Source organism: Marmota marmota, unplaced genomic scaffold (assembly GCF_001458135.2).
Source record: "Marmota marmota marmota unplaced genomic scaffold, marMar, whole genome shotgun sequence".
Classification (NCBI taxonomy): Eukaryota; Metazoa; Chordata; class Mammalia; order Rodentia; family Sciuridae; genus Marmota; species Marmota marmota.
In genome coordinates this window covers 17,756,818-17,773,918 of record NW_025999968.1, presented here as the reverse complement: position 1 = coordinate 17,773,918, position 17,101 = coordinate 17,756,818, and the positions used below count along the sequence as shown (strand labels likewise).

The 17,101-nt window shown below is 35.6% G+C and overlaps 1 protein-coding gene across 10 annotated transcripts in view; it reads right to left on the bottom strand.

Annotated features, from left to right (window-relative positions):
• The window catches only part of Senp7 (SUMO specific peptidase 7), a 151,198-nt gene that overhangs the window by 68,112 nt on the left and 65,985 nt on the right, over positions 1-17,101 (bottom strand). For 6 of the 10 annotated variants that reach the window (XM_015478572.2, XM_048803394.1, XM_048803397.1 and 3 more), the window contains one exon: positions 15,204-15,398. The exons of the other annotated variants lie outside the window; for them this stretch is intronic. In XM_015478572.2, coding sequence (XP_015334058.1) covers positions 15,204-15,398 — 195 coding nt within the window. The remainder of the gene's footprint in view (positions 1-15,203; positions 15,399-17,101) is intronic. 10 annotated transcript variants of the gene reach the window in all.

Here is a 17,101-nt window from a genome sequence, read left to right as displayed (position 1 = left end):
GGGGAGGGGAGGGGAGGAGAGGGGGGATAGGAAGGGGATAGGAAGGGCAACAGAATACAACAGACACTAGTATGGCAGTATGTATAAACATGGCTGTATAGCCAATATGATCCTGCAATCTGTACATGAGGGAAAAATAAGAATTCATACCCCATTTGAATCAAATGTATGATATATGATATGTCAAGATCATTGTAATGTTTTGAGCAACCAATAAAAAAAAAGAAAAACTGCACACAATAACCACAAACTAGTAATTGAAGAGGTTTTGTGAGGTGAGGGAAAAAGGATGAGATTGTTTTTAGCAAAATGGTGACTGATGAAGGCCTCCTGAGTTTTTACCTGCAAATTTCTCTCCATTTCTCAGAGCAAAGGCCTATCTTTACTTAACACAATTTCAGGTACTTGAAACTTCCACAAAAAAATGGGAAGAGACGGGGTTGGTCCTTATTTAAAATTTTGATAATTTGCTCATGGTGGATTTTTGCACTAATATTTATTTCTTAAAATACAGCATTAAGCCAGGCACAGTGGCACACACCTGTAATTCCATCAGCTTGGAGGCTGAAGCAGGAGGATTGCAAATTCAAAGCCAGCCTCAGTAATTTAGCGAGGCCCTAAGCAACTCAGCGAGTTGATGTCTCTATGGAAATGTGGGAATGGGAAAGAGAAGGGGAATTGCATGGAAGATGGAAGGAGACCTTCACTGTTATATAAAATTACATATAAGAGGATGTGAGGGGGAAGGTAAAAAAAGAGAGAAATGAGTTACAGTAGATGGGGTAGAGAGAGATGAGTAGTAGTTTAATCGATGTATAAAAAAAAACCTGCATTAACTCATGTATATATGTATCATCAGACAGAATCAATTATAAAATCAAAAAGTCTAAGAAAAAGGACACTGTATATTAAAACAGGTTCAATACTGTAAAAATACACAGTAATTATGAACACATACCTAATAACAGACCAAACTGTATGTAGTAAACACTAACTGAAGGCCAGGCATAGTGGTACACACCGTAAACCCAGCAGCTCAGGAGGATCACAAGTTCAAAGCCAGCCTCAGCAGAAGTGAGATGCTAAGCAACTCACAACCTTGCTTTAAATAAAAATACAAAATAGGGCTGGGGATGTGGCTTAGTGCTTAAGTGCCCCTGAGTTCAATCCCTGATTATCCCTGCCCCCCTCAAAAAAGATTGAATTAAAGAGGAAAAGAAAAAACACTTCTATAATAATTGGACACTTTGATACACTTGTCTCCATAAGAAACAGCACACAAGACAGAAGACAAGTAAAGAAATAAGGAACTTAACATAAGCCAACTATCTCTAATAGATATATACAGGACATTTTACGCAATAACTAGGTATACACTATCTTCAAGTGCACATGGGATTCTCCAGGGTAGATGACATGTTAGGCTACAAACTGCATCTCAATAGATTTAAAAACAGACACATACAAAGTATTTTCTCTAACCATAAGGAGATGAAGTTAAAAGTAAATAACAAAAGAAAAAATGGAAAAGTAACAAATTTCTGGAAATTAAATAACATTTTAAAAGAACCAATGGGGTCAAGGAAGAAATCACAAATGCTATTAGAAAATGTTTATGGATAAATGAAAATCAAAATACAACATACCAAGACAGATGGGACACAGCAAAATAAGGATAAAAAGGAAATTTATAACTAAATGTATTTCAAACTAACTCTACAGTAATCTAAGAAAGTAAAAAAAAAAAAAGAGGAAGAAGAAGAAGACTACACTAAGCCCAGAGCTAGCAGAAGGAAGGGAAACAATAAAGATTATAGTAGAAAGAAATAAAATTCAGAATAGAAAAACAAGAGAATCAATGAAACCAAGAGTTGATTCTTCAAAAAAGTCAGCAAAATTGGCATATCTTCAGCTATGTGGACTAAAGAAAAAAAAAGACCAAAAACTAAAATCAGAAATACAAATGGAGACAACATGAATGTAAAAATACTTGCAATAAAATACTGATAAACTCAATTCAGCAGTATATAATATATAATGTTAAAGAGAAACTTATTCCTGGAATATAAAGATATTCAATAAATAAGTAATTGTCAATGTAATACACTGAAGTAACAGAATGGAAAAAAGACACATGAGCACATCAAGTAATAATTTTAAAAAACTGACAAAATTCAACACCCTTTAATGATTTAAGAAACATTCAATGCGAGGGATGTAACTCAGTGGTACAGCTTGTACTTAGCATATATAATACACTGGGTTCAATCCCCAAGATCACATAACACACACACACACACACACACACACACACAAGAAACAACAAACTATGCATAAAAGAAATATACAGTATTTTTACCTTATCCAAGGTTTTTCCTTTCCATGGTTTCAGTTATTCTCAGTAAACCACAGACCAAAAATATTAAATGGAAAATTCCAGAATAAACAATTCCTAAGTTTTAAATTGTGTTCTGCCCAATTACTGTGATGAAGTCCATTTCACTCATGATATTAATTATCCCTTTGCCCAACCCTCCTATTAGTCACAGAGTAACTGGATAGAAAAAAAAATAGTATATACAGACTTCAGTAATATCTGTGTTTTCAGCATCCAGTGGGTGTTCTGAAACACTCACTGTAGAAAAGTGGGGACTACTGAACCTTTCATATATACCTTTATATAATAAAAGTTATATTTGAAATACCCAAAGCTAATTAGTCAGTGGTGAAATTATACAGATTTTCCTCTAAGATCAGGAACAAGAAAAGGTTTGCTGCTTTCCTCACTTCTATTCAATATGACACTATAAGTTGTAGCCAACAATTATGCAAGAAAAAAAGTATTCAATGAAAAGCAATAAAAGAAGCTATTTAGAGATTACATGATCTTATAAATAGAAAATCTTAAATATTCCATGCAAAAACATTATAGATCTAATAAATAGAAAAGGAAATTAAGAAAGTTCCATTTGTGCCAGGCACAGTGGCACATGACTGTAATTCCAGCCCCTTGGAAGGCTGAGTATGGAGGATCACAACTTCAAAGCCAGCCCCAGCAACTTAGTGAGACCCTAAGCAACTGAGCAAAACCCTGTCTCAATAAAAAACAAAATAGGGCTGGGGATGTGGCTTACTGCTTAAACACCTGTGGATTCAATCACCAGCACCAAAAGAAAAAGATAGTTCCACTTACAGTAACTTCAAAGAGAACAAAATATTCATGAATTAACTTAGCCAAAATGTCAAAAGACTTGCACGCTTAAAACTATAAAACATTGCTGAAAAAAGTTAAAGAAGGCATAAATACATAGACAAACAGCCTTTGTTCAAGGATTGGAAGATTCAATATTGTTAAGATTTCAGTACTACTCACTACTCTAAGGAAGGGAAAGGGGGATTACTGGGGAAAGAAACTGACCAAATTATATCATTATAGTGTGTGCATGTACAAATATAACAACAAATTCCACAATTATGTGTAGTAATAATATATTAATAAAAAATAAAATTAAAAAAACAAATGGATAAACAAAATACAGTATGTATATAGAATGAAATATTACTTAGCTTTAAAAATGGAGGAAATGTGGCATGGGCTGCAACATGAATAAACTCTGAAGACACTATGCTAAGAGAAACCAGTCACAAAAAGACTGATTCCACACATACATGGTACTTAGAGTAATCAAATTCTTAGAAACAAAAAGTAGAATAGCAATTGCCATGCTTCTGGGATAAAGAGATATTTTTTAATCAGTACAAAGTTTCAGTTTGATAAAAGGGATAATGTTCTGGAGATGAATAGTGGTGATGGCTAACACAAAAATGTGAAAGTACTTAAAGTAGATTAAGATTCTAATACTGTCCAAAAAGAATATAACACATTAACCTTTTTGATTTTATAATATATTTGACTGACCTAAAAAGGTCAATTTCTACAAAATTACTAGGATTTATAATTTCTAGAAAACTATTATAATTTCTAGAAAACTACTTGAGTATAAAATTAAGAGTCAAAATATCCTAAAACAGAAGGGCTAAAAATAAAATACAAGACAATTAATTTTAAAAATACAAGAAAGGAGAAAAAAGTTCAAGTAGGATAAACAGAAAGTATAAATAAAATGTTAATAAGTCACAATAAGTGTCAATGAATTGTGCCTTTACAGACAAAAATAAATGCAATCTAAATCTTAAAAAAATATAATAAATGACTACATCAAAAAAGAAAGAGGAGCTGAGGATGTAGTTCAACAGTAGAGCACGTGCCTAATAGGCACAAACCCTGGGTTCTATCCCAAGCATCACCTCCCCGCCCCCACAAAAAATCTCTAAGTAAACAAACTGAGTATTTTACCTTAAGGAAAGAGAAAAGAAAGAACAATGCAAACAGAAGGAATATATAATAAATATTCTACCAGAAATAAATGAAATGGAGACTTTGGAAAGAGTAATGAAAATAAAGAGTTGGTTGTTTGAAAATGTAATATAGACAACAAAACTAAAAAAAAAAAATGGGAGAAGATTAAAATAAAATTGGAAATGAAGAGGAGATATTACAAGATACTGCAGAAATGCAAAAATCCACAAGACTATTATAAATAATTACCCCCCAAATTGGGTAACTCAGAAGAAATGATGAATTCCTAAACATATACAACCACCAAGACTTAATCATGAAGAAACAGAATATCTAAACAGATCAATAAAGAAAGAAAAATGAATTAGTAATAAAAAGTCTTCTATCTGGGCTGGGGATATAACTCAGTTGGGGATATAACTCACATGCACAAGGCCCTGGGTTCAATCCCCAGCATTTAAAAAAAAAAAAAAGTGTTCCATCAAAGAAAAGCCCAGAACCTAATGGTTTCACTACTGAATTCTACCAAACATTTAAAGAAGAATGCCACTCTTTGAAACATTCTTCCAAAAAAATGCAATAGTAGGAAATACTTCCAAAACTCTTTGTATTAGGCAAACATTGTCCTGATATCAGAGAAACAAGGACATCACAAGAAAGAAAAACTACAAGCCAATATACTTGATGAATTGCAAAAATCCTCAATACAAGCAAGCTAAATCCAACAGCACACGAAAAAGAATATTCACCATGATTAGCTGGGATTTATTCCACATGTGCAAGGGTGTTTCAACAGGTGCAAATCAATAAATAAAATAAATAATATGAACAGAAGACAAAAAACACAATCATTTCCATAGATGCAGAAAAAGCATTTGACAAATCTTTCATGATAAAGGCTCACAACAAAATAGGTAAGAGGGATGTATGTCAACAAAATAAAGGTCATATATTATGTACCCATCGCTAACATCATACCCAATGGGAAAATTTGAAGGCTTTTCCTTGTAAGATCCAAAACGAAATAAGGATTTCTATTCTCACTACTTTTATTCAACACAATAATAGAAGTTCTTGCCAGAGTAATTAGACAAAAGAAAAATAAAAAGCATTCAAACAGGAAAGGAAAAAAACAGAACTGTCACTATAGGCTGATGACATAATCTTATATATACAGAAAACCAAGGATGCCATCAAAATGCTGTTAGAATTAATAAACTAATTTGGTAAAGCTGCAGAATACAAAATAAACACAAATCAGTAGTATTTCTATATATAACAAAAAATACTACTACAAAAGAACAATGCCATTTAAAATAGTTACAAACAATTAATATAAAATACTTTAGAATAGATTTAACAAAGGAGGTAAAACACCTATACACTGAAAAATAAATAAACAAATTGAAGACGACACAAACGGAATGATATTCCACATTCATGGGTACAAATAACTTTGTTAAAATGTGCATTCTATCAAGGTTACCCTGAAATTCAATGCAATCTCTATCAAATTTCCAATATCACTTTGCATAGAAACAGAAAAAAATTCTAAAATTCATATGAAACCACAAAAAAATATGAAAAAGAAGCAATCATGACCAAAAAGAACAACTGGAAACATCACTCCACCAGATTTCAAACTATACTACAGAGCAACAGTAATTAAAACAAAGGGTCTAGGAATGTTGCTCAGTGGTAAAGTACCTTCCCAGTATGCATGAGACCCTGGATTTGATTCTTACCACCACAAAAACAAATAAATAATAAATCATTATAATAATGGCATAACAACAGATGAATATACAAACAGAATAGAGATCACCAAAATGCACCCATGCATATACAATTAATCAATTTTAGAAAAAGGTATCAAGAGTCATGTCACCCCAATTGGAGTAGGGGCAGAGCTGAACCGCCGCCTGCGCCCGCAAGGCAGGCAGACCTGTGACCGACCGGCGGAACAGGCCCAGTGGCCTGCCAGCATGGTAGACACATCACAATTGGAGTAGGGGCAGAGCAGAGCCTTCGCCCACGCCCGGAACAGGCCCAGCGGCCCGCCAGCATGGTAGTCACGTCACCCCAATTGGAGTAGGGGCAGAGCAGAGCCGCCACCCGCGCCTGCAAAGTAGGCAGACCTGTGACCAACCGGCGGGACAGGCCCAGCGGCCTGCCGGCGTGGCAGATATGTCACCCCAATTGGAGTAGGGGCAGATCAGAGCCGCCGCCCGCGCCCGGAACAGGCCCAGTGGCCCACCGGCGTGGTAGTCACGTCACCCCAATTGGAGCAGGGGCAGAGCAGAGCCGCCTCCCGCGCCCGGAACAGGCCCAGCGACCCGCCGGCGTGGTAGACACATCACCCAAATTGGAGTAAGGGCAGAGCAGAGCCGACACCCGCGCCTGCAAGGTAGGCAGACCTGCGACCGACTGACAGAACAGGCGCAGGGGTCCGCGGGCGTGATACACACGTCACACCAATTGGAGGAGGGGCAGAGCAGAGCCGCCGCCCGCACCTGCAAGGTAGAAAGACCTGCAACCGACCAGCAGAACAGGCCCAGCGGCCCGACAGCGTGATAGATCACCCCAATTGGAGGAGGAGCACAGCCGCCGCCCACCCCTGCAAGGGAGACTTTTCAACTATACAAGAGCAATATAAATATATAGGGGGAAAATTTCAATAACACAACAGTTTCACCAAGCAGAAAGAAATGCGAGCAGTATGAAAAGACAAGGAAAGAAAAGACCACAAGCAATGCAGGTCAACTCAACTTTAGAAGAGGTAACAGCTGCAGCAGATGGAATGTCAGATAAAGAATTCAGGATATACATGCTTCAGATGATTTGGAGTCTCAAGGAAGACATTAGACAGCAAAATCAGACAATGAAAGATCACTTCGACAATGAATTACATAAACAAATCCAAGAAGCAAAAGATCAACTATACAGGGAGATAGAGGTTATTAAAAAAAACAAACACAAATCCTAGAAATGCAGGAAGCAATAAACCAACTTAAAAACTCAATTGAGAATACTACCAGCAGAGTAGAACACTTAGAAGATAGAACATCAGACAATGAAGACAAACTATTTCAACTTGAAAAGAACATAGACAGCTCAGCAAGACTGTTAAGAAACCATGAGCAGAACATCCAAGAAATATGGGATAACATTAAGAGACCAAACTTAAGAGTCATTGGGATACAGGAAGGTACAGAGCTCCAAACCAAAGGAATGAGCAGTCTATTCAATGAAATAATACGAGAAAACTTCCCAGACTTGAAGAATGAGACAGAATCCCAAATCCTAGAAGCCTACAGGACGCCGAATGTGCAAAATCATAAGAGATCCACACCTAGACACATTATAATGAAGATGCCCAACATACAGAATAAGGAGAGAATTTTAAAAGCTACAAGAGAAAGGAAGCAGATTACATTTAGGGGTAAGCCAATCAGGATAACAGCTGATCTTTCAACACAGACTCTGAAAGCTAGAAGATCCTGGAATAACATATTTCAAACACTGAAAGAAAATGGGTTCCAACCAAGAATTGTGTATCCAGCGAAATTAAGCTTCAGGATGGAAGATGAAATTAAAACCTTCCACGATAAACAAAAGTTTAAAGAATTCGCAGCTAGAAAACCATCTCTTCAAAACATCCTCGCCAAAGCATTACAGGAAGAGGAAATGGAAAATAACAATGAAAACCAACAGTGGGAGGTAGGACAGTAAAGGGGGGGAAAATAATCAAAGAGGAAAACAAACCATGTTTAGTAACAGAAATAAACAAATATGGCTGGAAGAACAACCCATATCTCAATAATAACCCTAAATGTTAATGGCTTAAACTCACCAATTAAGAGACACAGGCTAGTAGAATGGATCACAAAACAAGACCCAACAATATGCTGCCTACAGGAGACGCATTTGATAGGAAAAGACATACATAGGCTGAAGGTGAAAGGTTGGGAAAAATCATATCACTCATATGGACTTCGGAAACAAGCAGGAGTGTCCATACTCATATCAAATAAAATAGATTTCAAGCCAAAGTTAATCAAAAGGGATAAAGAGGGACACTACATACTGCTTAAGGGAACCATACACCAACAAGACATAACAATCATAAATATTTATGCCCCAAACAATGGTGCAGCTATGTTCGTCAAACAAACTCTTCTCAAGTTCAAGAGTCTAATAGACCACCATACCATAATCATGGGAGACTTCAACACACCTCTCTCGCCACTGGACAGATCTTCCAAACAAAAGTTGAATAAGGAAACTATAGAACTCAATAACACTATTAATAACCTAGACCTAATTGACATATATAGAGTATACCACCCAACATCAAGCAGTTACACTTTTTTCTCAGCAGCACATGGATCCTTCTCAAAAATAGATCATATATTATGTCACAGGGCAACTCTTAGACAATATAAAGGAGTAGAGATAATACCATGCATCTTATCTGATCATAATGGAATGAAACTGAAAATCAACGATAAAAGAAGGAAGGAAAAAGCATACATCACTTGGAGAATGAACAATAGGTTACTGAATGATCAATGGGTTATAGAAGACATCAAGGAGGAAATTAAAAAATTCTTAGAGATAAATGAAAACACAGACACAACATATCGGAATCTATGGGACACATTGAAAGCAGTTCTAAGAGGAAAATTCATTGCTTGGAGTTCATTCCTTAAAAAAAGAAAAAACCAACAAATAAATGATCTCATACTTCATCTCAAAATCCTTGAAAAAGAAGAGCAAAACAACAGCAAAAGAAGTAGAAGGCAAGAAATAATTAAAATCAGAGCTGAAATTAATGAAATCGAAACAAAAGAAACAATTGAAAAAATTGACAAAACTAAAAGTTGGTTCTTTGAAAAAATAAACAAAATCGACAGACCCTTAGCGATGCTAGCGAAGAGAAGAAGAGAGAGAACTCAAATTACTAGCATACGGGATGAAAAAGGCAATATCACAACAGACACTTCAGAAATACAGAAGATAATCAAAAACTATTTTGAATCCTTATACTCCAATAAATTAGAAGATAGTGAAGGCATAGATAAATTTCTTAAGTCATATGATCTGCCCAGATTGAGTCAGGAGGATATAGACAACCTAAACAGACCAATATCAATTGAGGAAATAGAAGAAACCATCAAAAGACTACCAACTAAGAAAAGCCCAGGACCGGATGGGTATACAGCAGAGTTTTACAAAACCTTTAAAGAGGAACTAATACCAATACTTTTCAAGCTACTTCAGGAAATAGAAAAAGAGGGAGAACTTCCAAATTCATTCTACGAGGCCAACATCACCCTGATACCTAAACCAGACAAAGACACTTCAAAGAAAGAAAACTACAGACCAATATCTCTAATGAACCTAGATGCAAAAATCCTCAATAAAATTCTGGCGAATCGGATACAAAAACATATCAAAAAAATTGTACACCATGATCAAGTAGGATTCATCCCTGGGATGCAAGGCTGGTTCAATATACGGAAATCAATAAATGTTATTCACCACATCAATAGACTTAAAAATAAGAACCATATGATCATCTCGATAGATGCGGAAAAAGCATTCGACAAAGTACAGCATCCCTTTATGTTCAAAACTCTAGAAAAACTAGGGATAACAGGAACATACCTCAATATTGTAAAAGCAATCTATGCTAAGCCTCAGGCTAGCATCATTCTGAATGGAGAAAAACTGAAGGCATTCCCTCTAAAATCTGGAACAAGACAGGGATGCCCTCTCTCTCCACTTCTGTTCAACATAGTTCTCGAAACACTGGCCAGAGCAATTAGACAGACGAAAGAAATTAAAGGCATCAAAATAGGAAAAGAAGAACTTAAATTATCACTATTTGCAGATGATATGATTCTATACCTAGCAGACCCAAAAGGCTCTACAAAGAAACTATTAGAGCTAATAAATGAATTCAGCAAAGTGGCAGGATATAAAATCAACACGCATAAATCAAAGGCATTCCTGTATATCAGCGACAAATCCTCTGAAATGGAAATGAGGACAACCACTCCATTCACAATATCTTCAAAAAAAATAAAATACTTGGGAATCAACCTAACAAAAGAGGTGAAAGACTTATAAAATGACAACTAAAGACCTAAAAAGAGCATGCTACAGGGACACTGCTACATCGATGTTCATGGCAGCACAATTCACAATAGCAAGACTGTGGAACTAACCTAGATGCCCTGCAATAGACGAATGGATAAAAAAAATGTGGCATTTACACACAATGGAGTATTACTCTGCATTAAAAAAATGACAAAATCATAGAATTTGCAGGGAAATGGATGGCATTAGAGCAGATTATGCTAAGTGAAGCTAGCCAATCCCTAAAAAATAAATGCCAAATGTCTTCTTTGATATAAGGAGAGTAACTAAGAACAGAGTAGGGACAAAGAACATGAGAAGAAGATTAACATTAAACAGGGATGAGAGGTGGGAGGGAAAGGGAGAGAGAAGGGAAATTGCATGGAAATGGAAGGAGACCCTCAGGGTTATACAAAATTACATACAAGAGGAAGTGAGGGGAAAGGGAAAAATAATACAAGGGGGACAAATGAATGTCAGTAGAGGGGGTAGAGAGAGAAGAGGGGAGGGGAGGGGGGATAGTAGAGGATAGGAAAGGCAGCAGAATAGAACAGACACTAGTATGGCAATATGTAAATCAATGGATGTGTAACTGATGTGATTCTGCAATCTGTATACAGGGTAAAAATGGGAGTTCATAACCCACTTGAATCAAAGTGAGAAATATGACATATCAAGAACTATGTAATGTTTTGAACAACCAACAATAAAAATTTTTAAAAAAAGGATTGAATGATTCTAAGTAGCAACAGAAAAAAAAAGGTATCAAGAATACATATTGTGAAAAGGAGAGTCTTTTCAATACTTAGAGTGAGAAACTGAATATTCATTCAGAGAAGAAAGAAACTGGACCCTTATCTCATACCATTTATAAAACTCAAATCAAACTGGATTAAAAAGATTTAATCAAAAGACTTAAAACTAAATTTACTAGAAGAAAATAGAGGTAAAATCATACAACATTGATCTGGGTGATTATTTTTTCAGACATGACTTCAAAAATATAGGAAGAAGCCAGGTGAGGTGGTGCATGCCTGTAATCCCAGTGGCTCAGGAGGCTGAGGCAGGAGGATTGCGAGTTCAAAGCCAGCCTCAGCAACAGTGAGGCACTAAGCAACTCAGTAAGACCCTGTCTCTAAATAAAATACAAAATGGGGATGTGGCTCAGTTGTTGAGTGCCCCTGAGTTTAATCCCTAGTACCAAAGGTGGGGGGAAAAAAGTACAGGAAATAAAAGCAAAAATAGGCAAATGGTATTACATTAAAATAAAAAGCTTCTATATGAGAAAGGAAACAATGAACATAGTGAAGAGACAACCTAAGAACTAAGAGAAAATACCTGCAAGCCATACACATTTGATAAGAGATTAATATCCAAAATACATAAGGAACTCAAACAACTCTATAGGAAGAACACAATTCAATTTAAAAAATAAACATGGGACCTAAAAAGACATTTGTCAAAAGAAGACATGCAAATGGCCTAGAGACCTCTTAAAAAGCTCAAATCCCTAATCATAGGAGAAATAGAAAATAAAATCATGTGAGATATTGCCTCACATCCATGAGAATGGCTTTTGTCAAAACAGAAGATATCAAGTGTTGAAGAGGATGTGGAAAAAAGGGAACCCTTGTATACTGTTGGTGAAAATGTAAATTAGTGAAGACATGGAAAACTTCATGGAGGTTCTTCAAAAAACTAAAATTAGAAATATTTTTTGATCCAGCAATCCCACTTCTAAGTATTTACCCAGAAGATTTAAAATTAGTATGCCTAAGAGATATATGCATGTCTATGTTCCCTGCAGCACTATTCACAATAGCTAAATTATTTGGACACCAGCAACAGATAAATGAACAACGTAGTCTGTAGACACAATGGAACTCTGTGGTCTATATGCCCAATAGAACACTACCCAACATGGAAAAAGAAAGAAATTTTGTCATTTGTGACAACGTGGATTGGAGAAAACTATACTCAGTGAAATAAACTAGGCATAGAAAAACAAATACTACATGCTCTCATACATACATGTGTGGACTCTAAAACAATGGAACTCGAAGAAGCTGAGAGTGGAATGGAGGTTAGCAAAGGAGAGGTGATGGTTAAGAATACAAAACGTCCATGTTGGGATTGTGGCTCAGTGGTAGAGCGCTCACCTAGCACGTGGAAGGCCCTGGGTTCGATCCTCAGCACCACATTATTCAACTCACAAAATCTATAAGTTTCTAACTTGACATTGCATTTTTCCTAGAGAGGTGTTTACTACTTTTTCTATAACAGCAGAACAATTATGTCAAAGTATCATGTCTCCTAGGAATATCTAAATAATTTATAAATACTTATCCTGATTTTAGCCAGAGAAGCTGGGAGGAGGTGGGTTATAAAAGGACTACCATTCTGAACCTACTCTGTTTATCCTGTATTTCAGTCGTACTGGAGCATACCTACCAAAGTGTGGTATAGCTATATTTGTAATGTATTTCCATGGGATACACAGGATTCTTCTTAAAACAAAGACATTTTAAGGGAAGAGAGAACTAAAGCTTAATTTAAGGAGCTCAATACTCCTCCTTGAACTAAATGATGATGCTAATAAGACTTTGACAATTGTCTTATCAGCACTGCTAATGCAATAGCAGTCTTAGTATCAAACACTGACATCCTCTGGATAAACTTCGTTAGCATCAACTCCAGCAATCGTCTTTAATTTAGTCATTTTTTGTATTCGCAGCAATAAGAGAGAACAAAAATAATGACTACCAGTTATCAATTACCAGCCATTTATTACTTATTATTTATCCTTAAATCTGTACACTAATTCAAACATGTATTATTACCCCTGTTTTAAAAATAGGATAAGTAACTTGCCAAGCTAAGTCAGTGTGTTAGTAGTATAGATAAGAACTGAACCCATTTGTCTGGCTCCAAAGTTAATGCTTATTCCAAATGGAAGAATGCCACCAAAAGAATGAATTTTCAGAGGGCACAGCAAAAACAACTGGAACCTGGTATGGTGGCACACACCTGTAATCCTAGTGACCTGGGAGGCTGAGGCAAGAGGATCACAAGTTCAAGGCCAGCCTCAGAAACTTAGCAAGGACCTAAGCAACTTAGTGAGACCCTGTCTGAAAATCTCAATATAAAAAACAAAAAAGGCTGGGGATGTGGTTCATCCCAGCAATCCCACTTCTAAGTATTTACCCAGAAGATTTAAAATTAGTATGCCTAAGAGATATATGCATGTCTATGTTCCCTGCAGCACTATTCACAATAGCTAAATTATTTGGACACCAGCAACAGATAAATGAACAACGTAGTCTGTAGACACAATGGAACTCTGTGGTCTATATGCCCAATAGAACACTACCCAACATTGTTCATAAAGTTAAGCATGCCTAGGTTCAATCCCCAATATCAAAAAACAAAACTGGAAATTTCACAACTATTTAGAAGAACTTGAGTACAGCTAGACTTCCGAATAAATAAATTCTGAAACCAACCAGAAATTTTATACCTATTATTATTATATTTTTATATTTATACATATTATTATTATGACTTTCTAGCCCCAGATGGCAATAAAGCCTATAAACTACAAATTACAATTGAATAGTTTCAAAGAATCCTCACAACAGAGCTGGGACTGTAGCTCAGTGGCAGAGCACTTGCCTAGCATGTGTGAGACACTGGGTTTGATCCTTAGCACTATATAAAAATAAAGAAAAAAAATAAAGGCATTTTGTCCATCCACAACTATAAAAAAAATTTAAAAACAATCCTCTCAACAGGGCTGTTTTCCTAGCAGTATGATTGTTCACTGATGCCACTTGAATTCCAAGGAAAACATGGAATTCAACATCATAATAAAAATCATCATAAGGGGCTAGAGGTGTAGCTCAGTGGTGGAGCACTTGCCTAGCATGTGTGAGGCACCAGGTTTGATCCTCAGCACCACATAAAAATAAATAAAATAAAGGTATTATGTCCATCTACAACTAAAAAATATTTAAAAACCCATCATAATAATGGAATTCAACATTATAAAAAATTTTCTCCAAAAAATAAGTTTTTTCTACCAAAGCATCTTCAATAACACTTTCATTTGTATAATATTTTTTAAAATATTTTTTATTTTTTTTTAGTTTTCGGCGGACACAACATCTTTGTTTGTATGTGGTGCTGAGGATCGAACCCGGGCCGCACGCATGCCAGGCGAGCATGCTACCGCTTGAGCCATATCCCCAGCCCAAGATTTACATTTCTCTTTTTAACACAGCCACATTTGTTAGTGGAATTCAGCTATCCCAAACCATTTTCATGAGGAATGCATTCAGTCATTCATTCAACAAAATATTTACTGAGCACTAAGTGACAGAGTTCTAGAACCTGAATATAACATATTGAATAAGGCCAGATGGATGAACAGACAGATGGACAGATAGACCAGAAAACAAGGGAGGAACAGAGTGATGTCAGGGAAATGGATTTCAATTATACCAGACAAATGAATTGAGATACTGAAATAGGTGACTAAAATTTCATTCACTGGCTGTGTCCACTTTTCCAAATTGCAAGAATGGTAACCAGAGCACAATTTACCTCACATTTATAAATAATATATCTTGGGGAGGGGGGAAACGGGGATGGTTCATGAAAATAAATATATTATTTTGAGTAAAATTATCACTAAACATACCTTTCAGATAAAAAACAGCTCTTGTGAGGATTTAGATTTGGACAAGATTTTAGGTTGCCATCAGATGATGAAGAGAGTTGCTCTGATTGCAAGTTGTCTGTATCACTCAAACTGGCCTCAGTTACAGGTGGGGTCTTTATGTATTTTCTTCCTAACTCCGTTCCCAGGACATTCGTCAGTATAACTCTGGGTATCCTGTCACACAGAATAACAAACACCATACTGTACTGGAGTTTTCAATTAAAAAAAATATATACATACATATATGTATATATGTATATATACATATATATATTCTAAGAAGTTGAATTTTCATATCATCTTAGTACAAGTAAGCTATTAGAACTACATTACCCTAGAAATTGACATATGAATACTCAAAATTTTGTATCTTTTATTTCTAGAAGTACTTGCTTCTTATAAATGATAGCATAAATCACAGTATGCCACAATAATGTCTTTAAGTATACTAGTAGACGCTATTATAGTGCTTAAAATATTAATCCATTTTTCTCAAAAAATGCTTTTTCTTTTCCATTATTTATTAAAAACACAGATTACTACAAGCCAATTCATCAAATCTCCTTAATTGTTATCCATATGCCACTAACAGTACTTTACTGACACTCTGTGAGAAACAATATACTTGGAAAAAAAACAGAGAAAGGGCCTTGATAAGAAACTGTGTATTTATAATCAACAAATGACACGTACCACATCCAACAAGAAAGACATCAAACATATTGCATCTATGGTAATAACAGATTCCATAAATGAAACAGCATGTATACTGGGGTTAATATGCTAATATTATAACAGCATCAGGGAGAGAGTCAATAAATTAAATATTTAGAAAAGCGAAGTGTATTTTTAAAGCTACAAACTTTCTAAAATTGTGGCATCTATATCTATACCAAATGGACTATATAACTCTGAAGAGGGTTGTGTGATATTTGTTTGGTTAGCCAAAGTTGCTATTATAAACAAGATGTACTTTGCCACACTACAACAATGTCCTCAAGACTACTATTTGCTTAGTATGTACAAGGCCCTGGATTCCAGCACCAACTTGGCAGACGTAAAGGTGGAGAAAGGGAGACTACTATTTGACTCTGAACAGACAAACCCAAGACAAATTATTGTGATTTTTTTTTTAAGATCTTGTTACTGAAGGGGATTAGCAAGGCTGGTGGAATGTGATGGTCATCATTATACAAAGTATATGTATGAAGACTTGAATTAGGTGTCAACATATCTTATATATAAACAGAGATATGAAAAATTGTGGTATATATGTGTAATAAGGATTATGCATTCCACTGTTGTCATGTATTAAAAAAAATAAAATCAATTAAAAAAAGATCTTGTTACTGTATTTTTTTATTTTGTCTTGTTTTGTTATCATGGTGCTAGGGATGGAACCCAGGGTCCCAGGCAAGAACCCTACCACTGAGCTACATTCCCAGCCATTTATCCTGCTTTTTGTTTGTTTGTTTTTGTAATTGTTGTTTAAGAGACAAGGTCTCACTGTTGCCTAAGCTAGTCCCAAACAATTGGACTCAATGGATCCTCCTACCTCAGTCTCTCAAGTACCTAGGACTACAGATGCCTGCTTGCTATTTTTAAGGTTTTTCCTGCCTCTTCATTAAATGTCTCCTTAATTGTTATTAATATGCCACTAACAGTACTTTACTGACACTCTGTGAGAAACAATATACTTAGAAAGAACCAGAGTACTTTTGTTTAAGTGAAAATGTCAGTCTTCACTGAACTTTGTTACATTTGTTGTAGTACTCAAAGGTACCCTGCTTATTTTCCCTAAATAAAGACATTGTGTTCTTTTTACTATGTCCCAGACAGAATAAAATTTCAAAACCTTAGAAGAATTTTAGATTAGT